This window comes from Convolutriloba macropyga, chromosome 12, assembly GCF_964194025.1.
Source record: "Convolutriloba macropyga chromosome 12, txConMacr16.3, whole genome shotgun sequence".
Taxonomy (NCBI): Eukaryota; Metazoa; Xenacoelomorpha; order Acoela; family Convolutidae; genus Convolutriloba; species Convolutriloba macropyga.
In genome coordinates this window covers 29,520,076-29,545,065 of record NC_134479.1, presented here as the reverse complement: position 1 = coordinate 29,545,065, position 24,990 = coordinate 29,520,076, and the positions used below count along the sequence as shown (strand labels likewise).

At 34.0% G+C, this 24,990-nt stretch overlaps 1 protein-coding gene across 10 annotated transcripts in view; it reads right to left on the bottom strand.

Moving 5' to 3' along the window:
* The window catches only part of LOC142351046 (uncharacterized), a 113,807-nt gene that overhangs the window by 35,263 nt on the left and 53,554 nt on the right, over positions 1-24,990 (bottom strand). For all 10 annotated transcript variants that reach the window (XM_075403108.1, XM_075403110.1, XM_075403113.1 and 7 more), the window contains exons 4-8: positions 22,512-22,611; positions 19,624-19,826; positions 18,775-19,072; positions 18,262-18,333; positions 2,683-2,852 (exon numbers count right to left, since the gene is read on the bottom strand). In XM_075403108.1, the coding sequence (XP_075259223.1) occupies positions 2,683-2,852; positions 18,262-18,333; positions 18,775-19,072; positions 19,624-19,826; positions 22,512-22,611 (843 nt within the window). The remainder of the gene's footprint in view (positions 1-2,682; positions 2,853-18,261; positions 18,334-18,774; positions 19,073-19,623; positions 19,827-22,511; positions 22,612-24,990) is intronic.

The window sequence follows — 24,990 nt, the reverse complement described above, 5'->3', positions numbered from 1 at the left end:
TAGCGGCTCTTTTTAACAATCAGAGAAACCTTTACCGCAAGTTCTTGTGAACAAAAATTGAAGGAGCAGAGACGAAGGATATTGATCTTTTAATAAAAAAGTAAGATGAATATATTTAGGCAGATGAAATTTAATACGCATATTTTGCCCATTTTCCATATCCCATTCCACTCTAATTCCTAAAGAATTATGTTCCTGCCTGCCCGGACTTGAGTCTCAGAGAATTTCAGAGAAAACTGAAAGCGAAATTCAGTTCTGGAACATTGAATATCAAGTGTGTTTTAATTTAAGTTTATTTATGCTCATTATGAAGTTTATCCTCATTATGATAAAAAAAATTGGTTCAATGAGTTAGCCCAGACTAAGTTTATACTGTAGTCTGAAAATTTACTCACACACCGAAATTAATTCTGAGCACCATAATGCAATGCTTTTGTAAATTATAATTGGTAATTACTGCCGTAGTATACACGCTCTTTCTACTTGTGAGCTAGTTTGTTGGTTAATTACCACAAAGCCTACTTCGCGTAGTTGTTACAACTCGCTACGCAATAAAATTTTAAAATACACACGCGGAAATTTAAATTTCAGATAAACCAAACCTTGTAGGTGAGAGTTAAGCTGAACATACTATTTTTCATGTATGAAATGTTACACAAAAACTAATACTGGCCAGTGTAAATTGGGACAAGAACAGAGTAATGGCCATGAACAAAAAAACAATGATTTTAGACTGATTCCGCGCTGATTTGCTAAGCCACCAATCTCCGGGTGGCTATTTAAGCTCAAGAAAGTTTTCAATTAGCCTCAAATCCTCCGTTTTGCAGAATTTGATCGCAAAATATCGCTTTTGAAAATATTAACACCAAAAATTAACATGTCAGTTATTGTTTGTGAATTTTCAACTCATTTAGCTTGTAGGTTTTATTTCTGTTTACACGCAATCAATTTTCCAATTTCCAATACAACCAAACCAAAAAGACAAGAAAGATGCTTCAACAAATTTTTGAATAATATTGTCTCGTCTGTTTGTCCCTGCTTGGCTTTTTAAGATTTGAAGAGGACTCTTAAAGTTGGCAAATTTTCTGTTTTGAACTATTTCGAAAGAAGTTGGAAAACTTCTAGAGAAAAGTTTCTGAAATTATTATTGATTGATGTTTTTAGTTATTAGGCCAAAGCCAATTATACTACCTCCGGAAACTGTGAAGTCAACAAAAAGAAAATGTACAGTAAAAGTAAGCAGGACCAAAATAGCCGGGGCCTTTCAATGTAGCTTCTTCATTATTTCAAAGTTTTGTTTTGAAGTATTTGTCACATTTGCAACTGCAACGTTTCCGGCTATAATTTCTTTATTTTGAAGGAAGTCACGTGAACTATTTTGAAAAATTTCTGAAAAAAATAAGCAAAAAACCAAATAGGGAGCCTAAAAATCCATTAAGAAACATAAACCGATTAATATCGGATGATTTGATTGCTCTCGAACAATTGCTGGGAGCTCACTTTAATACCGGGGGGATAAAAGTCACTAAGTGGCAAAAATCAAAAATTCAAGCGTGAAAAAGTCACTTGAAAAGTCAAATTGCTCAAGAGAGCGAAAGAATGTTCTAGAACAAAAACGAAAATTTTGTATCAACAAGACACACACGTCTACAATAATTGCTTAAAACTTCGTTCGAGAGCAATTAAGCGTTCAATTTTGAAATTCAAGATACTTTATGTAATTAAAAGAGTTGTATAATGAACCACAGTAATCACTTTTCATTTTAAAGGCTTTTCACGACTTCTAAGAATACTCGAAAAACAAATTAAACAATTGTAGAAGTTACCAACAAACAACAGAGAAAATTTCAATTATTATATAAATCAGCAGAGTCAAATACCAACGCTTGCATTCCTATTCTTTTCAAATATAAATAATCATTTTGCTAACTTTGTATCAAAACAAAGTTGCTATTATTATTAGCAAAAAGAAAACAAAAAGTAGCATGCTTTCAGTAATGCAAGCAAAGAAATTTTTGTTTTCACTATCACCATTAAAATACCATTTGCACCATCAAAACTCCCGAGGGACGTGAACAAAATGGGAGAAAACTGGGAAAATAGGGAGAACTAATATTGTCATGTAAATGAGCTAAACAAATTCCGTCGGGCGAGTTCAGAAAGGCCAAATTTTGGGGAAAACTGAAGAAACTCGATCCCCGGTGTTAGATTAATTAGCCATGCCTCCCTGGAGACATTAATGGGGGTATGGTTTATGAGTTATAACACGCCTTTAGTTAGTTTAGTTATTAAATTTATCCTTCACTTTATTAAAATCCACGACGAAGGCTGCAAATTTGTTGCATTTTTGCATGTTTTATCACAATTTCTGTAAATTGAAAGAGTACCCAAGATCAAAATTAATTTGTCGGTTATGGTTCATTGGAAGGATGAACAAAGTATGATAAAAAAACTGCAATGAACTAAAAATCGAAAAGCAATAAAATTTCCAAAGTTTTTTTTTGAGAACTATTGTGAATTGCATCAAACGAGAAAATACAGTGCTGTTAATTGTTCAAAAATCAGACTAAAACAGTATGTGTGCAGGCACATTTCGGAGAGCGAAAATGGGATTAGATACCTGAACTTGACATTTGTTCGAGCACGCAACCCCTTCTGATAGTATATAAGAATATCACTGACCTGATCCTTTAGTGACGTCACTCCCAAGATCACCCCCTTCTTTCACACCTGGCGTCGTCCCTGTTTCCACGAGCACAACTGGTGGAATGTTGATGTGATCAAACGGGGTACATAGCTCCTCCATGTTTGGGTATTTCGAGTACGCATTGTACGAGACGTTCGGCGATTGCCTAAAAAAGTAATATCTAAGTCCTGATTCTTTGGGTTCATTGAACAACCATAAGATACTGACATCGGACAAATTTCTCTCAAAAGAAGCATAAAAGAGGAGTTGATAATAGCCAGCGTTCGGTTCGGTTAGGTAGACTAGCCTCCAGGTGAAAGCAATGACGAATCTTACGAAATCAAAGAGCACTTAATCACTTATAATGATGATGATAGATAATCGTTGGTTCATCAAAAGTGCTCGCTAAGGGAAACAAGGCGGCTCGTTAATGTGCGTTCGCACATGATGTTCCGACCCGAGCTCATCTACATTTTTGACTAAAATGTCAACCAAATCAAGAGATAACAAAAATAGATGTTTGAGTTTAAAACAATCGTTACACATTCTATCTACTAATTGAATTACTAATGCCATGCTTCATTACAGCACCAACGTGACCTGACATTGAAGAGACTAGAAAAAAAATAGCACCAACAAAATTTTGGCGGCAAAAAATGAATATCTAAATTTAAAAGCACCTGGTAACAACGTCAAAATGCAGTCAGATAAAACCTTAACTACACAAGTTTACCTTTTACTAACTATACAGCAGATGAAAAGTTTTCTTAACGAGACTAGGTAACAAGCCGACAAAAAGAACGAACAGTGAGGCGAAACTTAAAAATTAATCAACATTTTTTGCACCAAGAAAATTCAAAAATCTTAAAAAACATTGGTTTTTAATAAAAAAATCCTTGATAAATTACTAAAAAGTCATTACAAAACCAAAAGCACCCGTCTGTGGTCAGACTATGCCATAGAAACAAACTAAAGAGAAACTCAAAAAATTACAAACGATTTGCGAAAACACAAACCTTTGCTACCATTAAAATCAATAGCTATCATCTGAATATGTATTTTTAATTCAGTTGTTATTTCTGCTATTTCAGTTGAAGGATTTATACTGAAAGATTAAATAAGTTTACTTGGGCCACATTTAAAAACCATTGGGATCTGTTATTACGCGATTGTTCTGAAGGAAGAGAAAAAGAAACGCAAAAAATGGCCATTCAATAAACGTTCAGAAAAACGAAACAACAGTGGCACATAATATCAATATATATGTTATTTCTTGAAATACACGAAATTCGATGGGACATCTGATTGATGAATAGAAGTTAAATTTGACGAAAGGAACCTATTCGCTATATACTGAATGTTTCGAGCAACATCATTCATTCAGTCCTCAATTACAAGCCTATGAGATCTGTGAGCAATTTACGGCTACCTAAAGAACAAAAACAGCGAATTCAGGAAAAAAAATTGAGCGACAAAAGGGTCGAAGGCATTAAAAAAATGAACTTTTCACTAAACACTCTTCAATTTTAAATTAATTTTTCAGGAGCAATGGGAAAACCTTTTTTATCAATATAATTTCAAAAAATCAACAAATATAAACAAATACATTAGACGCACGAAAATTGCGGGAAAACGCGTATTATCAACGCCATTAAATTCATTAGCCTTCAACGGAAGCCATTATATACAATAAATGATGCCTCGAGGGGACAATAAGTTTTTTTGCCAATCGTATTTCATCAATAAGACCTTACAACAAGTTAATGACTATGAAAACAACAACAGAGAGAGGCAAAAACCACAAATTCAGTAGAAAAGTGCCTGAAGAAAATGTCGAAGCAACTCAAATCATAAGCTCTTCCATGAAAACTTTATTTATGATCCGTTGAACTTCTTCCCTAAACCAATAGGGACTCTCAGCAGTAAGATGATGTGATAAGATTTCAAAAGGATCGAAAAACAAAATAAAGTACCCAAAAAAAATATGAATTCTCGTGGCATTGATGTTTTAAAACTAATAGGTAGAAGATAAAACCGCTAACCAGATTAATTTTGGCTATAGTAGAACGGAAATGGATTCTGTTAGAACCAACAATGACCAAGAGTATTCACGAAAAAAAATTAGGAATGGTTGAATTTCAAAAAAGTTTCGAAAAATTATTTTTAAACCCTTAACAGCCAGTAAACTCAATCTTTCATCGGAGCTCAATGACGATGCTCAGATATAACCCATAGGGAGGAAAATGATGTCTGTCATGCATAGATAGTTAAAAAGACATCACAATAAGTCTTATGACAGAAAACAATAACAAAAACAGCAAAAACTAAAATTCAGTAGAAAAATGCGAGAAGAAAGTGTCGAAGACAATTAAACCATTAGCTATTCTCTGAAAACTTTCTCTGTGATCCACTGAACGTCCTCTCTAAGCCAATTGGATTACAATAATCTTTGGATAAGTGATAAAGAGTTCAAAAGTGACCAATAATTCAAAAAATCCAAAAAAAAAATTTAAAAAAATTGAAATCTTTGTCATTGAAGTCATATAACCAATAGCTAGAAGATAAAACAGCTAAACAGAATATTTTTAGTCGCAGTAAAAAGCAAGTGGGTCCAGTCAATACTGAAACTCACTAACAGTTCAAGAAAAATTTAGGAATTGTTATTGTTCAAATAAAATTTTCGAAAAATGATTTTTATTTTAACAGACATTAAATTCAATAGCTTTCAACGGAAGTCAATAAAAACGCTCAAAGATGCCCCGGTGGCAGTACATTTATGTTTGTCATGCATAGGTATTCATTATGAGATCACAGTAAGTATAATGACTATTAAAACAACAAAAAAAAACAGGAGAAAACCAAAAAATCGGTAGAAAAGTGCAAGAAGAACGTGTCGAAGCCATTTAAACCATAAATTTTTGTTTAAAATTTTTATTGGTCATCCACAGAACATCGTTTTTAAGCTAATGGGAACTGTCAATATTTGGATAATGTGATAAGATTTCAAAAGTAACCAATAATACGTAAAAATCCAAAAAAAATTTTAAAAAATTGAAATTTTTTGTCATTGAAGTCATATAACCAATAGATAGAAGATAAAACCGCTAACCAGTTTAATTTTGGTTGCAGTAGGAAGGAAGAGGGTGCTCTCACCCCTGGACTGACTTACAATTCACTATAATAAGATTATGATTCTTTAATATTCAAAAAAAAATTCGAAAAATTATTTTTTAAGTCTTAACAGCCATTAGCCGCCCCCTCAATGAAATAGACATGTTCACTTAATGCTCATTATGGAACATATTGCACTGTTAGTCAATGAATCCCTACCATAGGACTCCAAAAAAAATAGTAAAACTTCAAAAAGAAATTCAAAATTTCATTCAAAATTACGAAAACTCAGAATCGAAGCCAAAAAAAAACATGAGCAATTCCTTGAAAACGACGTTTTTTGTTCATTGCGCTTCATTCGACTATAAAGGAGTTTTGTCATTAATAGAACGTCGATATAAAATGTGACTTGTCTCTAGGTGACTTAAAAAAGCAAAAAAGAGAAAAGTTTTATTAAAAAAAGGGCTCTCAATTAGAGTTCGATTTTTTTTTGATAGTGAACTTCCCTATGAGACCAGAACTAGTCTTTCTATCGCCTTGCATTCAACTTTTACGAACTCAAAATTTATTCTTTTTATAGAAATTTGAATTAATGTTTTCGTAAAAAAGATCTTAGTTTGAAGAAAATTGTACTAAAAGTGAACAATCATGCTAAAGATCCCATTGTTCACACAAAACTTCAATCCTCGATAACTCCTCGAAAAAAACGAAATTCAAAAAAATCTTTTTACTTTTGAATTCTACGCTGGACCAGCTTTTTAATGATACCACTCACATTTCTCTACGACGAATATATCGATCGGCCAAAATTCACTGAACAAAAAAAAAAAAAACCCATTTGAGTATATAGTTCCTTCCCCCACAAGTGGGGTCGGAACAATTAGCCTCACTACAGACAAATGCAAGGTCAAATTTCAAAAATTGAGAGGGCTCTGAAAACTATACGTTATGTAATACGTGAACAAAAATAGTTCTCTAATGAGAGTAGGGTTCCCTAGATATTTCAGTACGCAAGGCATTTCAGAGACAAGTAGACCTCTTAAAAAATGCACCCTCTTTTAGGTCCTCGGATTTATAATTGGTTTTTGCCTCTACAGTCGACGAAACATTGAATGAATCAGAGCAAAAAAATCAGACAAAAACGCGTACTAAAAAGGTAAATATAACAAACAATTGCTTCAAACGTCTTTTGAGAGAGATTTAATTGAAATTCAATCAAAATTTGTCAGAGAAAACAGCATATATCAGTCATCTGTTTAATAATACTACAGTTTGAAAGAAAACGGAAATAGCTTGACAAGTTTTTATTATAGACAAAAGCCTAGACTCGTACCCTTGACTAGGTTCAGCGTTATCTGCAGTCATAATAGTGAACATAAATGATGATCACATGACCACAGGAATCATAAATCATACATAAACAGTCATAGTCTCTTCTACGTACGATATATGCAAACCAATTGCAACGGAATCACACTTACTCGGACTGCCAAAAAAAATCTTAGTATAAATATTCAGAGGCCGTAAATTTTTTGGATCTTTCTATCGTTAGGCCTATGATTTGATTAAGTGAAGTGTCAATGAACATACACTTCAGTTGCAGAAGAGATCAAAAAGTCAGAAATCACAAGATGAAGAACATACCCGGCAGAATGCCAGATAAAAAGCAGTAATAGCTTCGTAGTTCTGCAGTCTCGAAAAGATAGTTGGAGAAACAGACCAAAGAAAAATCCTCTTATTAAACGCTGAGATGTTACACTTTGATTAAGAATCTGATTACCTTATTGTTAATTCGGATCTTTTCCGTTTGTGTCCCCTCAGTACGTTATGCGCCCCCAGTTACAGAGCACGTGCCATTACATAGTAAATCATTATGTAAAAATATGGCCCGTGCGTCTGAGGGGTGCAAATAATATGCGCCCACTAAGCTGGGGGGGGGGGGGGGGGGGGTGCACAAACGGAAAAGATCCGTTAATTCTATTAGCTGTCCTCAGATATCCTTCATCTACAATGCCCCGCGCTCAAATAACATTCATTATCTTTTTGAATTAATGTAAAGAAAACTCAATTTCAGAGTGAGGGATTCATTTTTGAGAAGGAAGTAAGTCAGGTGTGACCAAAAACTTAATCACACGAGTGAACAAAAAACACTCTCCACAAAGAGCGAAGAATGACGTCACGCACGCAATTCAGTTAAATTTCATGAACAAATGAACAAAAAGGAGATTTGAAGTGATTGTGATTTTATCGGATGGTAACAAAAATCTTGACGACATAAAAAAAATATAGCAGGATAAGTTCTGACACAATTCAAAGAATTTTCATTGACTAAACAAAAAACTAGACCTAGAATGGACTATAAATGGATTGAAATTGGATGTCCGGCAACTCCCACGTTATATGTTAAATGAAAAACCTTTGGTTATCCTTCTTTTATTCAGGCTTTGATAATCACAAAAGCAATAAAAAATTTATCATCGGAGGAATCGATCTCAAATGACTGATAAGATTGACTTTGGTTGGTTATAGCTAGCTCACTGTTCAATGAAGTAAATAGCCTCAGTGCGCAGAGGAGATTTAAAAAAGGTTGGCTAGAGTGGTTCTTGGTAAAAGCGGGTACAGGGTGGAACCAAATAGCCAATTTAGACCCCAAAATAGCCCCTTTAGTTACTGCTTGCTGAGCCGTTTCGCTGAAATGTACTTAAACTTAGAGACATATAGTAAAGCTCAGAGAACTGAAGCAGGAGTCTACCCCGTACTTTACCACTTTATTCGTTTTTGAGGACAAAAAGCGAAATCGGTCAGAAAATATAATCAAGCAAAATACAGCATAAAAACAACAACAGGACCCAAATGATTGCTACAAACTTTTTTAAGAGCCAATAATAATAATAATAATTAGCACTGGCAAAACATGATCACGAAAAAGAGTATTATAAGTTGAACGAACCAAAGTCTTTTTTTTTACTATAATTGTCAAATAAAAATCTTTCACGCGTAATCATGAACTTTTTTGCTTCTACTTTTCACTTAATTAACAGAATTTTGTTAACGATTTTAGCGATCTGTTGCTTAATTAAACAAAAATTATGACACCAATAAACACAACTTGAAGTTTCGTTAATGACTGAAAAAACTTCATTTGAATGTGGCTCAGAATTTGACGAAACTATAATTAACAGATGTCAATTATTTGTAATTATTATTACTTAGTTTACTGAGCGAACTACTCAGCTGCGTTTTTGTTCTTTTCAGCTCATAAAGAGATTTAAAAACCTCAGCTGTCAGTTTTGAGCAATTTTAACATACATGGCAGATTCATAATATGCGTTAATTTCAGTTAAATTACAATTATTGATCAACTTTGAGACTTTTTAAAATTGGCTGTCAAAAATTAACCAATAAAAAATTTTAAAATATGTTGGCGAAGAGTCGTTTTTTGACACGACTAAAATAAAGTCGACAGCTATGTTGCAGACTAAAAGTGAGTGAACTTCTGAAGTACTTTATGACATTTTGTTGTAATAACTAGTAATAACTAAAAAGTTAATACTAGCCATAAACTTTATAGGTAGTTTTCCTGGAAAAAATATACAAAGTATTACTAGGGGTTATTTATGAAGAATTATTTATGGCTATTGGAGTAAACAACTATTTTGACAATCTGTACGGGGGGATTTCTCCTGCTTTGTTTATTGATAAAATCTGAAGTGAAAACAAGCGAAACGTCAAGAAAACAGTCAGTTATCTAAACTGTAAGCGATAGGTAGGAGTCCCAATTTTGGATAAGCTTCAGGGTTTACAGCTTCAGAAGTTTTGGGCTACAAACTTTGGTCAGAATTGTCACTTAACAGACCGATCAAAAAATCGAACCTGTTTTCGAGCATTTTGTTTATTTCTTGAGATATCACACCACAGAAAAGGTAGCATTATAAACTATTTAAAAAGAACTCTAATCAATTTTCAGGAAAGTTATTTGAGAATCGCTAAAAAAAATTGAAAAGAAACGGTCCTCGGTCCCACGGTCTCTGAAAATCATGTTTCTTCAAAAAAAAACTAACGATGAGTCTACTGCAATAAATTATTCGTTGTTAATAGGGTTTTTGTCGATATTTACGACAAACCTTCGACACCGATTTTGTACAAAAAAATACGTTGAAAATTTTTATTTTCCTACTTTTAGATTTCTGATAATGACCTTTTTCATGTTAAGCAAAATTTTATTTGTGATCTAGGTATGTTTTCTACGAGTCATACACAACTTTGCATGGTTGGTAAGATCATTTTGTACTATTCACCCCAGGTAAATATAGTAAAAAGTAGATTGAAATAAACAATCAGCTTTATTTTCGGTTTGGTTATGTTCTAGATTTTATTTGTGATCTAGGTATGTTTTCTACGAATCATACACAACTTTGCATGGTTGGTAAGATCATTTTGTATTATTCACCCCAGGTAAATATAGTAAAAAGTAGATTGAAATAAACAATCAGCTTTATTTTCGGTTTGGTTATGTTCGGCTTGGCGGCGTGGCGACTAAAATAGTCATAAACCTACATTTATTCCTTTGATTTGGGTACTAGAAACCTTCGAAAGTGGACTATTCCTCCAAAGAGTCTCCGACTTTTCCTAGTTTTCCACTTTTGCCTCTAATTTTGAGGCCACTGCGGTGATAATTGAGGAAGGACTGTGAATGATATTTAGGGATCAAGAGTTCATTAAAAGGGAATTTCTTTCATATTAAACCACTGTTCTATTAAGACGTGAACAGATATGTTACGTCACTGAAGTCAACTGCTCATAAAGCAGAAAAATTTTGTCCCGAGAAAAACTTACTCCAAGATTTGTTGCTGGGACGTCACAACATTCCTTAAGTTTGTACTCGATTTGAAAAAGTTGGAAAACCCACGACCCTACTGGCCTCCTTAAAAGCTAACAAAATCGAGTATTTCGACTTTCACAATAATCGTAACTAATGAACACAAAAAGGTTTTGATTTCTTTTCATTTTAGTAGATATAAAAACTTAAAAAATCTGAAATAAGAAAACAAAATGTAAAAATTAGTCGCATTCGTATAGCATTAGTGAAAAATTTGTTTCTAAAAAGTTTCGGCTAGCTGAGAAAAGTGTTGAAATTGTGCTATATGGCCTTTATTTGGGACAATAGTGAACTGAAGAAAGCTGATTAGCCAAATCATCAACACATTACCCATTCCCAGCTATAATCCCAGTTTGAAACTGAAAACAGCGATCCCTCAAAGCTTAAAATGTCAGAAATAAATGGAAAAAAGGGCAAAATAAAGCAATCAAAGCTAGAGTATCTAGCTCCAGTTACCCTTTTTCGCGGCCAATTAGTTTCTATTTCAAATCGGGGGTTTAGTCTCGCTTAAGTGAAGCGGAAAATGGCAAAAATCTGTTACCAAATTTTTAGTGAGAAAATTTACATACGCAGTTTTCAAAAGCAGTTCATTGGCGCCTATTTTTTATGGGGTATGGCGGAGGGCTAAAGATCAATTGGACTTATGTTTGAAGCTATGTCAACGAAAGCTCAATGAAAAGTTAGTCTAGTGTGCTACACATATATTTGACTAGATATGAACAACTTTCCATTTGGCTAGTCGTGGACTGCTTTCATTTGGCTAACGCTGAAAAAAGCGATGAAAAATTGATAACTTAGCTATATGAAACACATTGAGACATCTAAGAAATTTTTGTTTAAAATACACAAAACTAGTTACGAAAACGGTCATTTGACTATTTATGAAAGGAACCATGCATAAATCTATTATTTTTCGAGGTGCAAAAGGCGACCATTCGAGCCAAAAATAAACTTCAGATTTTTTTTGTACCGAAACAACTTGTTTACAACAAACAAAATTTTCGCACCAGCTTAATAGAATTAGACTTTGTAGTTATGCATTGTTGCATCATTAACAGACCCGGAAAAAAGCCATGAAGATTATACGTTTGACTAAGATGGTAGTTAAACTACAGCAAAAACTGGTTTATAAATTGCAAGTAAACCTAGTTATAGTTTAAATATAGGTACAGTAACGGTTAACACCTTGGAGTGAGTTTAATGACTAATGGTGACGTAGAAATTATGAAACGCCAGAAATGAAATCAGGTTTACAAAAACACTGCTAAGTTCTAAAACGGGTCAAAAAATCCACTGAATGTGGTAAAAGTCGTCTTAGTTTGTGATTTATAGAAACTACGTTTAACTTCAAGAAACGAGAAAATAAAACAGAAAAAAAACACAGCCGAGAATTAACCTTCAAAAGTAGTCGAAGATGCCTAATACAACTTTAAGTTATTCTAAGAGCAAGTCATTTTGAATATGAGGTCAATGGTTTTTGCATGCTGCGAAAAATATACTACATGTTGTGAAAATCGTAGTGATGAAGGAAGGCCACATGTGCAAAATCATGCCGATAAGAACACGAGATATGTTAACGAAACGCAACAATTGTTAGATTTGAAAACGTAGGTTTTATGACTCTGTTGAAATCAGTGGGAATATGGCGAAAGAAGACCGCGTTTTATTTGCAACATTCTCTATATAGTTTCAGTTTTCAAGCATTCACATTTAATGCTTTCATATTCAATGTCTATATTTTTTGTAGACAAAAAGAAATCTTCTATTTATTATTTAAAAATCTTCTATTTAAAGAGCAAGCCGAACGAGTCTAGGTATTGCTTGCATTTTGATCAGGACAGGATTCAAAAGCAAACAAAATGGTTGTTTAGTTGGAAAAAAATGTGATAAAATTGTTCACAACTGTTTTTATAGCATATGTGTAAATTAAACCGGAAACAATTCAGCTTGATTACTGGATGAAAAGCTGATCAGATCTATTTCTTTTCTCCTCGAACAGATTTGCTCTTTTCAAAAGTATGCACAAACACACTAATGCGTATTTTTGCATTAATGCACTGATCGACAGATTTGCCCAAAAGTTTGAAATCAAGCAATAAATCTTTTGAAATCAAAGACGCAAAAACACTGCCAAAATCTTTTTAAAAATTTTCCGAGAGAAAAAATTTCAGAAGAAGGGAAAAAATCTGATTATTCCACCAACCTGAATTTTCTCAAAAGTTCTGTATAAACAAAATTTCTTCTCGTATTTCACTATTCTATAACATTTCTGCAACCAAATCACTCCAGGTTTTTTAGAAGCTGCAATTCCGGTTTCCATTTCCCTCCAAATAAAAATTTTGATTAAACACAAAGTAAACAAGAAGAAATATTATTTTAATAATTAAACAGTCAATATTTTAAGCCTTTCTTAGGAAACAATTTCTCAACATTTTGCTGAAAAACTCAACCGAATTTAGAATACAGGATTCACATATAAGCATATTAACAACACAAACAAAAATTCTCCAAACAAAAATATCTTACCCATCCTACTTTAAAACTGCTGCGACAGAAATTACAACCAAAACGGCTCGAATTTTTATTCGTGACCGGTTTGAAAACCGATGCGGGATTGCGGCGCGCAGAAATTCACTTTCTTAGCGCAAGAATGTGCAATTGGCAAAATATGATAACCATTTTCTTTAGGGTGACTATCATTTCAATTTTGAACGACTCTAAAAATCTACAAATTGTGAATACTATACCCGCCAATTCAAATCCATTGATAAAATACTACGCTGCCTTTTGATAACATGGACCGATATAAATTTTAAACATACCCGGCAGATTGCCGGAAAATAGCCGCCGTTGATTCCAATAAGCATGATAAGGATTGAACGAATAGAATATATTGAAAAAAAAAGATTTTTGTACAAAAATATTTTTTAAGTCCGATTTATTTTGATGGCATTTCGTAGTTGATTATACTTCTGTTTCCTAGAGAGAGGCTACAGGGGCTATTATCAATACCAATAAGCATTAGAGATGGTAACTAAGACCTATAGGAACGATGTTCAAATAGCGGGCATCTAAAATTGGGCTTTATGAGTTTATCCCGTTTCTATTTCTGACTTCAATTTTTTATACCAACTCTGTTCATTTTGAATTGCTTTGCTTAGCAACTGATGTTCAAATTCACTTTTAGCAGAATGAGAGAAGAGAGAAACTAGCCTAGAGAAGTCAAAAAGATTTCACGCAAAATGTCGAAAAAGCGGCAAAATGGTAAAGCGAAAAAAAGTTTGACGAAGTAAAAAAAAAAACGAGCGCAATAATAGCCGGCTGAGAAGATGAGGGCGGCTATTAAACATACCCGGCAGATTGCCGGAAAATAGCCGCCGTTGATTCCACTAAGCATGATTGGGATTGAACGAATAGAATATATTGAAAAAAAAAATTTTTGTACAAAAATATTTTTTAAGTCCGATTTATTTTGATGGCATTTCGTAGTTGATTATACTTCTGTTTCTTAGAGAGAGGCTACAGGGGCTATTATCAATACCAATAAGCATTAGAGATGGTAACTAAGACCTATAGGAACGATGTTCAAATAGCGGGCATCTAAAATTGGGCTTTATGAGTTTATCCCGTTTCTATTTCTGACTTCAATTTTTTATACCAACTCTGTTCATTTTGAATTGCTTTGCTTAGCAACTCATGTTCAAATTCACTTTTAGCAGAATGAGAGAAGAGAGAAACTAGCCTAGAGAAGTCAAAAAGATTTCACGCAAAATGTCGAAAAAGCGGCAAAATGGTAAAGCGAAAAAAAGTTTGACGAAGTAAAAAAAAAAAAAACGAGCGCAATAATAGCCGGCTGAGAAGATGAGGGCGGCTATTAAACATACCCGGCAGATTGCCGGAAAATAGCCGCCGTTGATTCCACTAAGCATGATTGGGATTGAACGAATAGAATATATTGAAAAAAAAATTTTTGTACAAAAATATTTTTTAAGTCCGATTTATTTTGATGGCATTTCGTAGTTGAACATACTTCTGTTTCTTAGCGAGAGGCTACAGGGGTTACTATCAACACCAATAAGCATTAGAGGTGGTAACTAAGACTTATAGGAACGACGTTGAAATAGCGGGCATCTAAAATTGGGCTTTATGGGTTTATCCCGTTTCTATTTCTGACTTCAATTTTTTATACCGACTCTGTTCATTTTGAATTGCTTTGCTTAGCAACTGATGTTCAAATTCACTTTTAGCAGAATGAGAGAAGAGAGAAACTAGCCTAGAGAAGTCAAAAAGATTTCACGCAAAATGTCGAAAAAGCGGCAAAATGGTAAAGCGAAAAAAAGTTTGACGAAGTAAAAAAAAAAACGAGCGCAATAATAGCCGGCTGAGAAGATGAGGGCGGCTATTAAACATACCCGGCAGATTGCCGGAAAATAGCCGCCGTTGATTCCACTAAGCATGATTGGGATTGAACGAATAGAATATATTGAAAAAAAAAATTTTTGTACAAAAATATTTTTTAAGTCCGATTTATTTTGATGGCATTTCGTAGTTGATTATACTTCTGTTTCTTAGAGAGAGGCTACAGGGGCTATTATCAATACCAATAAGCATTAGAGATGGTAACTAAGACCTATAGGAACGATGTTCAAATAGCGGGCATCTAAAATTGGGCTTTATGAGTTTATCCCGTTTCTATTTCTGACTTCAATTTTTTATACCAACTCTGTTCATTTTGAATTGCTTTGCTTAGCAACTCATGTTCAAATTCACTTTTAGCAGAATGAGAGAAGAGAGAAACTAGCCTAGAGAAGTCAAAAAGATTTCACGCAAAATGTCGAAAAAGCGGCAAAATGGTAAAGCGAAAAAAAGTTTGACGAAGTAAAAAAAAAAAAAACGAGCGCAATAATAGCCGGCTGAGAAGATGAGGGCGGCTATTAAACATACCCGGCAGATTGCCGGAAAATAGCCGCCGTTGATTCCACTAAGCATGATTGGGATTGAACGAATAGAATATATTGAAAAAAAAAATTTTTGTACAAAAATATTTTTTAAGTCCGATTTATTTTGATGGCATTTCGTAGTTGAACATACTTCTGTTTCTTAGCGAGAGGCTACAGGGGTTACTATCAACACCAATAAGCATTAGAGGTGGTAACTAAGACTTATAGGAACGACGTTGAAATAGCGGGCATCTAAAATTGGGCTTTATGGGTTTATCCCGTTTCTATTTCTGACTTCAATTTTTTATACCGACTCTGTTCATTTTGAATTGCTTTGCTTAGCAACTGATGTTCAAATTCACTTTTAGCAGAATGAGAGAAGAGAGAAACTAGCCTAGAGAAGTCAAAAAGATTTCACGCAAAATGTCGAAAAAGCGGCAAAATGGTAAAGCGAAAAAAAGTTTGACGAAGTAAAAAAACATAGCAGGACAAGTCCTGACGTACAATTCAAAGAATTTTCATTGACTAAACAGAAAAACTAGACCTAGAATGGACTATGAGTGAATTGAGAAAACTATTTTAAAAAAATCAGATCAAAAAATAAGAAAAAAAAAACAAAAAAAACAATGTCAAAGTGCCGCATGTGAACAAAAAAACCACTAGCGAGAAATGAAAATTTAATTCAAACAAAAAAACTAGGCCTAGAATGAGCTGTGAATGGATTGGGAAAACCAGTTAGAAAAAAATCCGATCCAAAAAATCGAAAAAACAGTAAAAATCAGAGTGAAATTGCCGCATGTGAACAAAAAACCACTACCGAGAATCCGAATTTTTGTTCAAACACCATTTTCGCACTCTACTTTAAAATTAGAGCGAAAAAAATTCACGCCGCAAAACCACTCGCTTTTTCGCTCCATTTACTGTTTCGGCGTGACCAAAATCACTACTCCAATTTGACTTCAAAAATCATGAAAATGTGTGAACAGATCTTAAAAAAAAAGACAGCGCCCCAATACAATTCAAATTCTTTGAATTGTAAAAAATACGAGCGCAATAATAGCCTGCTGAGAAGATGAGGGCGGCTATTAAAAATATAGACCCAAACTGCCCAATATAGCTGCAACCTAGACTGCCTCCCCCGTACAATATAGATAGAAACAGTTATGAATCTGAGTCGATGGATTTGCCCATTCGTCGTATTTAAATTCTTTTTGCTACGATGCGTTGTTTTTAACGGCCTCGACTATAAAGTTATTAAGGAGTCTATTATTGGCGTTGTATGAGTCGAGGGTAACATTGATTGATCTCAATTTTAGTGCTAAAAGACAATTAGTGAGCAGGTCATTTTCGATCGAAACTTCATCACCCAAGGCAATCAATGCCATTGAGAGTAACAGATGACGTCAAACAGTTAGAAAAAAATATTAACAAAATCTTTTCATATTTCTGGCGTGAAAAAAATGTGAAATATAAACCACCTATAGCTGGATGAATTGCTCTCGAACGACAGCCGGGGCAATTAAACATATAGGGCGCGTAGCTTAGAAATGTTTTATAGGTGCAAAAAACGATACCGGCCGTACTTCTATAAGACTTCAGTATAACATCATAGCCCTTACACTATCTCTTTCGCTCAATCTCTTTTGCTCATAATCACTTTTATATTAGCAACAGATTTTATTTCCGAAGGAGAGCAACTTAGATCACTCGAAAATGAAAGACTCAAACGTGAAAAAGTCACTCAAGAAGTCAGAAAATGTTCTAGAACAAAAATTCGCCTGAAAAAAGACACGCGTTTGCGATAATTGCTTCAAACTTCGTTTCACAGCAATTCAAAAACATAGCAGCACAAGTCCTGACGTACAATTCAAAGAATTTTCATTGACTAAAAAAACTACACCTAAAACGGACTATGAATGGATTGGAAAAACAATTTAGAAAATCCGATCCAAAAAACTGAAAAAACAGTAAAAATCAAAGTGAAATTGCCGCATGTGAACAAAAAACCACTAGCGAGAAAGCGAACTTTTGTTCAAACACCGTTTTCTCACTCTACTTTAAATTTAGAGCGAAAAAATTTCACGCCGCAAAACCACTCGCTTTTTCGCTCCATTTCCTGTTTCGGCGTGACCAAAATCACTACTCCAATTTGACTTCAAAAATCATGAAAATGTGTGAACAGATCTTAAAAAAAAGACAGCGCCCCAATACAATTCAAATTCTTTGAATTGTAATAAAAAAAGGGGTCAGACGGCGAAGCAAAAACCAAAAGTACCGCGTTAAGGCTACGCTCAGCTTGCAACTGCGCGGCTATAGTAAATATAAAACTGCATAAATTAGCTTGGGGTCCAAGTAAAATTTATTTCTTTTTCAAATATATAGCCCACATCAGTTGAGCAACTTCAATCACATTTCTATATGAAGGCACAAGATAAGTAAAAGAGAACAATCAACAGAAGCAGACCTTCAACGACAGAAATCCTGCCGCCATAATTTTTACTCTAATAAGCATTATATTTTCAGCTTGAGGACAATTATTCTTTCCACGTAAATTTGTTTTACGTTTGAGGCAAACCCAAGTAAATTTGATTTATTTTTCGGGCTTTTCGAAGCATTTTTCAGGCATTTGAGATTCAGTAACTTACCCTGGGTAATAGACACAAGACGTCGTAACAATGTCCCAGAAGCAATGCGGGTCTCGAGTGATCAAACAGTCCCTGAAACAAAGATAATCAACAATCTGTTCAAATTTTATGCGATAAAAATGCCCCAGGAAATTCTGATTAGCTATAAATCTTTTTAGAGTTATTAGAGATAAATCTATTAACTGTAAAGTAATTTATTAAAGCTTCGGGAATTTTTGTTGCCAAAAAATTTGAACTATATTGACAAAAAACTAGAAGGTCTATAGGCATTCGGAAAAAAATGAAACTATTTAATTTATACTCAAAACATAGCGAGAAAGCAGAGACAAATAACTAAAGAACAAAAATTGAAAAAAAAAATCATAGAGAAACTTTTACAAAGTTTGATACAAGACTGATGTCAGACAGTTTTAACTTAACATAACGAGTTCAAAGTCTCTCAATGAATTCCCTCATGTAAAAGTACACAAAACCATCGAAAATGATAAACACTATGATTATGAATATGTTTACCTGCATTTATTTTTAGCAGGCGGTGCCTTCCTTGACTCACACCGACTTTTAGGCAGAACAATTACTTCCGACTCTGACGTCACTATTAGTTGTCTGCTTCCCGGATCAATTTGAACCTTTTTGACCTCTGCAGACTGGGAAAAGACTTGCCACTCGGTGACCCAAGTGGTGTTGAGAATTGTTTGTTGAGTTGAGGAAGAAGTCGTTCTTCTGGTTTTGGTTGTTGACGATGATGATGTTTGGGGTGAAATTGAGGTCATGTTGATAAGGAGTTTCAGAACTCTGCCATCACTCGTTCCTAAGATCAAATTAAATAATTCAAAAAAGATTATCTGATGAAATCAAAAAAATGAAAAATAATGAACATAAGGCTGAAAACGAGCCTCTGAACAAGATTTAACCTTTAGTCGAACAGCATTTATGTTTGATTGCAGAGATACCGGTCGAGCAAATTATCATTATCATATATTGACGAACCCTGAATTACTGAAAGCTTTTTTGATCGGCGTATAGTTCTTCATCTGCGTCAAAAGACTTTTCATACCCAATTGAGATACAAGTGACCTTCATGCGCCATTTAGACCAGAAATGGAGTGTCAATATGAGGAGACAGAGGGTACCAGCATTTGTTATTAAATGACTGGGTTTTATTCTGTTCTTACGCCCTAGATTTATATTTATCTTTCATGTCTCTTCACCCCTATAACAGCCCCCCCCCCCCCCCACCACCCATGCACACGTCAAATGATAAATCGATAAATAGTCATGTGCTATTCAGTTTTAGTACAACATAATCTTGAATTTGAGCGCTATTTGCGTTCTTGCATTTCAATTTTATTAATAAATTACCTGTATATAATACGAAATGTGTAGATGCGTCAGTATTCAGCCACTGCGCATTCTCTCCCACAATAGAAGTGAGTCTAAAAGATGCACCAGCTACTCTGAATACTGGCTCTCCTGAAACTGGCCTGACTGGCTCTTCCATCAAGGGGTTCTCTTGCAAGAATGCAACCAGCTCACTGTCGATGTCTGTCGTACGATTTGTACATCTAAACAGAGCAAACATCACTTCTGAAAGTTAGGTTTGGTTTAATTTTATACGTTGCTGAAGTACCTGGCCGAGGTATCTGGTAATATAGCTTTATATCGAAATTTTGTGTACTGAACGTAAATCCTGACCCTAATGTTGACTCTGAAATAAATGTTTTTTTAATTCGTCGATTCATTCATTCACACACACAACAGTGTGCTAAAAATTAAAAAAAAAACCGTTGACTATGTTTTTGTGAGTTTTTACTATGACACAACTCTTAGGGTTTTGACACGACAATTGAGTTTTAACACAACTGTTAGGGACACTTGCAAGCACTTGAAAGCGTCACGTGGACTTTGAAGTACCATCTCTAATTTTTTTTAATTTATTTGGTTTCGGGCTAATTTTAAAAAAAAGTTAGTCGAAGATTTTCGCCAATAGGCTACCAAAATTGGGCTTGCATAATCGATTTCCCTTAATATCCCGTGCCCCTTACGCCTAAGCTCAAAGTGACCCAAATGCATTTGAAAAATGAATATGGTTAAAATCTTTCAAAAAAATCATTTTTTAAAATATTTTTTAATAAATTCTTGCAAAAATATAAATGAAAACTGTCTAGCGCAAGCATTATATTGATTGATAACCTTGCTAATCAAAAACAGCAAAAAACGGTAAAATCAGAATTTGAGTAAAAAATTACAAGTTGACACTAAAACTTTTCATAAATGTATATCTTGATTGAATTTGATTGAGTTTGATCGGCGATTTCTATCAATAGCATTTTTATTTTTCAATTTCACAGTTACAATTTTGCACGACTGTTTTAAAACATCAATAAAAACTATTTCTACCAGATTAAAAAGAAATCAGAATTTTCACATTAGGCTATCAATTCATCGTGCACCAAGAATATTGTGACAATTCATCTTATTATCAAATGACTAAATTCTTTAACACAATAGAAACACGATGTCAACGTGCTTCAATAAAAAAAATCATATGACTTGACCATCGAGCAAAAATAAATTTTATGAGCTGTCATAAAAAACTTTCGGGCAACAAATTGACAATCTATTGTATCTTGCTGAACTTTAGAGACTGAGAAGTAAAAACAAAAAAAAATGAAACTTTTATTTAGAAAAATAATTAAGTTTGATCAATTAATTTCTGTCTGAACGACAATTGTGATTCCTACAAAACAAACCGCGAATTCATGCAAAAATTCATTGTTTTGTATATGCAACGCTCTGCCTCTTGTAGAACTAAGCACCGGAGCACCTCAACATTTTAATAGAATTTAACATGCAATTACAATCAACTTTTAATGTATCCCTCACATCAAAAATATCGCAACAATTAGTTAATATATAAAAAAACGAGTATCTACGTATGAAAAGTGAAAACTACGAGCTTATTAGTGTCTATTTTTATTTTCAAAAGAGTTTTAAAACATAATACAACAAACATCGGAAAAAGTGCTCTACATGGCAGGTGCGGCAATTTAATTCATAGGGGACGCTAGTTTTCATAAATTTTCATGGATGCAAAAAATCCGACTAGGGAGGGCTTCACACCCAAAATTGCCTGAGTCATAGACATAAGCAACAACCATTTGACTATCACGGCCCTATACTTTCCTGTCTCACAATATGTTTTGTTTTAGCAACAGACTTAATTTCTGGATAAGAGCTATTTAGAAAACGTAAAATTCAAGTAGTCAAGCGTGAAAGGTCACTCCAAAGAATGTTCCAGAACAAAAGCGCAAAAACGGTCAAGCAAAAAATTTTGCGTAAAAAGATACACGATTACAATAATTACTTCAAACTCCGTTCGAGAGGATTTCGCATGTCTTCGTTAGATGAATTGCGTGCCACTATTCTTCTTAACAAGGATGGAAAATCAAAATACTATTTCGAAGTCCCGAAACAATTTGAATGATCAAAACTGAGGAGAGCACTCGGTAAACTCTAGTCGATGACATCTTATCCGAAAATTGATTAGGTCAAAAAATACTTACGGATAGCGACACAACTTGATCAAAACAATTAAAATTACTAAATATTTGTTTAACTTTTAACTTATACGATCTTAGTTATACGGTCAAAGCGGTTGCATAAAAAAGAGTTCAGCTGAGCATGAGGCACTACATAATTTTGACTGACCGAAAGCATGGTTGTTCTATTATATCTGTTCTAATTACCTTTCATTTTCCCGTAACGATGTGATTTGTACCATTAATTTTGATGATCCAAAATGTTGATTATTAAAATATGAATTAAGTTTTGGCTATAAATCAAATTTGAGGCCAAACTGCCTATGCTAGAGTCATTCCATTTATACGTTTTTCCCAGATATTCGTTTATCCTATAAGATTGTAGGAGATTAACCTTTTTCAAAACAAGGAGGCTTATTGCTTATAATTATCTTATAAGATCTTCTTAGATAAATAACTCATGAAGCGAACGTTCGTCTGATCAAATCTTCCACGATGAAAATTCCCCATTGATTGGGTGCAGTGCTCAATTTAGTATTGCTAGCTTCTAACTCTTAGCCCATTACGAATTATATAAACTATTTTTGAGGTATGAAAAGCAAGGATATATTAAGGGAAATATGTCACATTTCGGTTAAATTTTGGGTCGTCTTGACGAACAGGGACATTTAATTTAAATATACGGCTCTGGCTGGGCCTGCTACTTACTGGTTGGGCCTGTAGTCCTTAATTATGTCTGGATGTTTCTGGAACGGGGCTTTGAATAACTCCGCATTGTAATGGTCGCCACCAAATGAGTCCAGAACACCTGTCACAAAATTCCCAGTTAAAACTTTTCAACCGTTATGGAATTTAGGTCGCATTATTTGAATCACGGGGCGCTGTATAGTCGCCAAGGTTTATCCAACTTAAAGACCCTATTTCACTTGGGGCATAATTTGAACATACAGTTATTAACTGAAGACTTAACTGGAGAACTCCAAGTATTATAAACTATAAGGTGGAGACGGCAGATTGCCGGGAAATAGCTGCGCTATATAATTGATATAACAGCAATGTAATAATGAGAAGAGCTAGAGTAGAAAAGTTAGTTTAACAAAAATATGAATGGACAGAGGACGGACGACTTAAAATGTTCTTGGTGACCTTAAAAAATCTTCATTCTTGTGAAAGCTTTTCCTCATATGAAAGAAATCAAAACGCCCAAATTTTCGTATAAATCCTTGAATTCTTTACTGCAATTGTTTAAATACAAAGTTTTCTGTGAGAAACTTCAAAAAAGAGACGAGGAAACTTTCCGATTTAAATGAATAAAAAACAATAAACTAAATGCAAACCAGTTTCTCTGCTCTTTTGATATAGGCGAATATTGTAGACAACTAATTTCTGCCGCTAATTATTCAAAAAATCATTACAAAAATTGCATTCAGATGACATTTTTGTCCCACTTCTTGTGTCGCGGGAAAAGGGCGCGAGACCAACATTTTGATCATTGCGAATCGAGATTTGATATAAAAAACTTTACCAACCAATTCGATTGAGGTATTAAAACATAAACCCACTAACGTCGGACAGACTGCTCTCGAACAACAGGCGGGCCAATGGGTAATTCAATTGAGGGGGAGTGTGAAGCCTAGATAACTATGGGTACAAAAAAGTAGCGATCTCTCAGTCGAGAGTTTGAAACTTTACAACTCAGAGCTACCGTCTATTCTATCACAATTACAATCGACTTTATATTAGGCTAAATTTTGGAAGCAATTCAGATCACGGAAAAATAAAGAAGTCAATCGTGAAAAAGACTCTAGACAGCAAAAGAATGTTCCAGAACAAACACGCAAAAAAGCCACACAAAAAATTAGCATAAAAAGACACATGCGTATAGCATAATTACTCTACACTTTTTCAAGAGCAATTTTAAAAAAAGAAGAGGATTGATCGGACGAAAAACCCTGGCAGTTTTGAAATCACTTTAATACAAACTTAGTCTTAAATGAGAATTAGATTCCAACTAGGACATTAGCAGACACTAAGAACTGACAGAATGCGATAGAAGCATGTGCAACCTCGCCCATAATATTGTTCTCCCTCAACAGATCAACAGATGAACAGTTTGAACGCCCGAAATTCGTTTCGAAATAAAAAAAAAGGAGAAGAAAAGCAATTGATGATTTAAAAAAAATCAGTGAAAAAAATGTGATAACTTGCTCCATTTTTCATATACTGCAGGTCCTCACAATTAAATAATTAAATAAGAACTTTCATAAAAATGAAGCTATCTAGGCTTTAAAATCACTCGTCGGACAGCAAATTTAACTAAAAATGTCTGAAAAATAATGTCTGAAAACAATGACCCTATTGTATGAAATTTTTCAAACTAATTATCGTACTTTGACACACTTTAACTTCAGTGATGGCTTAGATCACGGAAAGATCTAAAAGCATGCACAAAAGGCTAACCTTGCAGATAAATGAAAAAAAAATGAATGCTGAGAAATTTTTTTACAGTTTTATAAAGTTGAACAGTTGTGTAACATGCAGAACGGTTTTTTATTTATGCATGAAAAAAAACTGACTCAATTTTTCAGCTATTGCACGCCTACAAAAAATTTAAATAAAACTTTTAAAAAAGATTTCTTAAAAAACTCAAAAAAGCAGGCGATGCAACTGAGCTAATAACATATTATACTCTTTCAGAAACATGGACAAATTCTCTTATTATCTCAACCGCAAAAACAAAAAAAAACGAAAAAGGTTTATCATAGAACTTCTTTGCCTACTTCTTCAAATTAATTACCATCCTTCTAGGTTTAATGTAACCCCATAAGTTTTGGCGAGAAAAATTCAAAAATGTTAAAGTACGAGCATTTAGTGCCAAAAATAATGAACAACGATAAACGGAAAATAAAGAGCAACAATAAATAATGAAAACGGGTATGCAAAACTACCAAAATTGTCTGTAGTTTTCAAGTCACTTAAAGCAAGAAAACGCCACAATTCGAAAAATAAATATATATTTAAACGTTCCAGCCTGAATAGTGATAGGTTTTGTTTGCAAACTAGACGAGTAGACAAGAAAACCTTAAAAATTGCCGAGAACGCTTTAAAGGTAAAAAAAATTATGATCCGTTCGGAAGATAATACGAAAACAATTTTTATAGCGTGCCTGGGATCTTTTCCGCTAGCG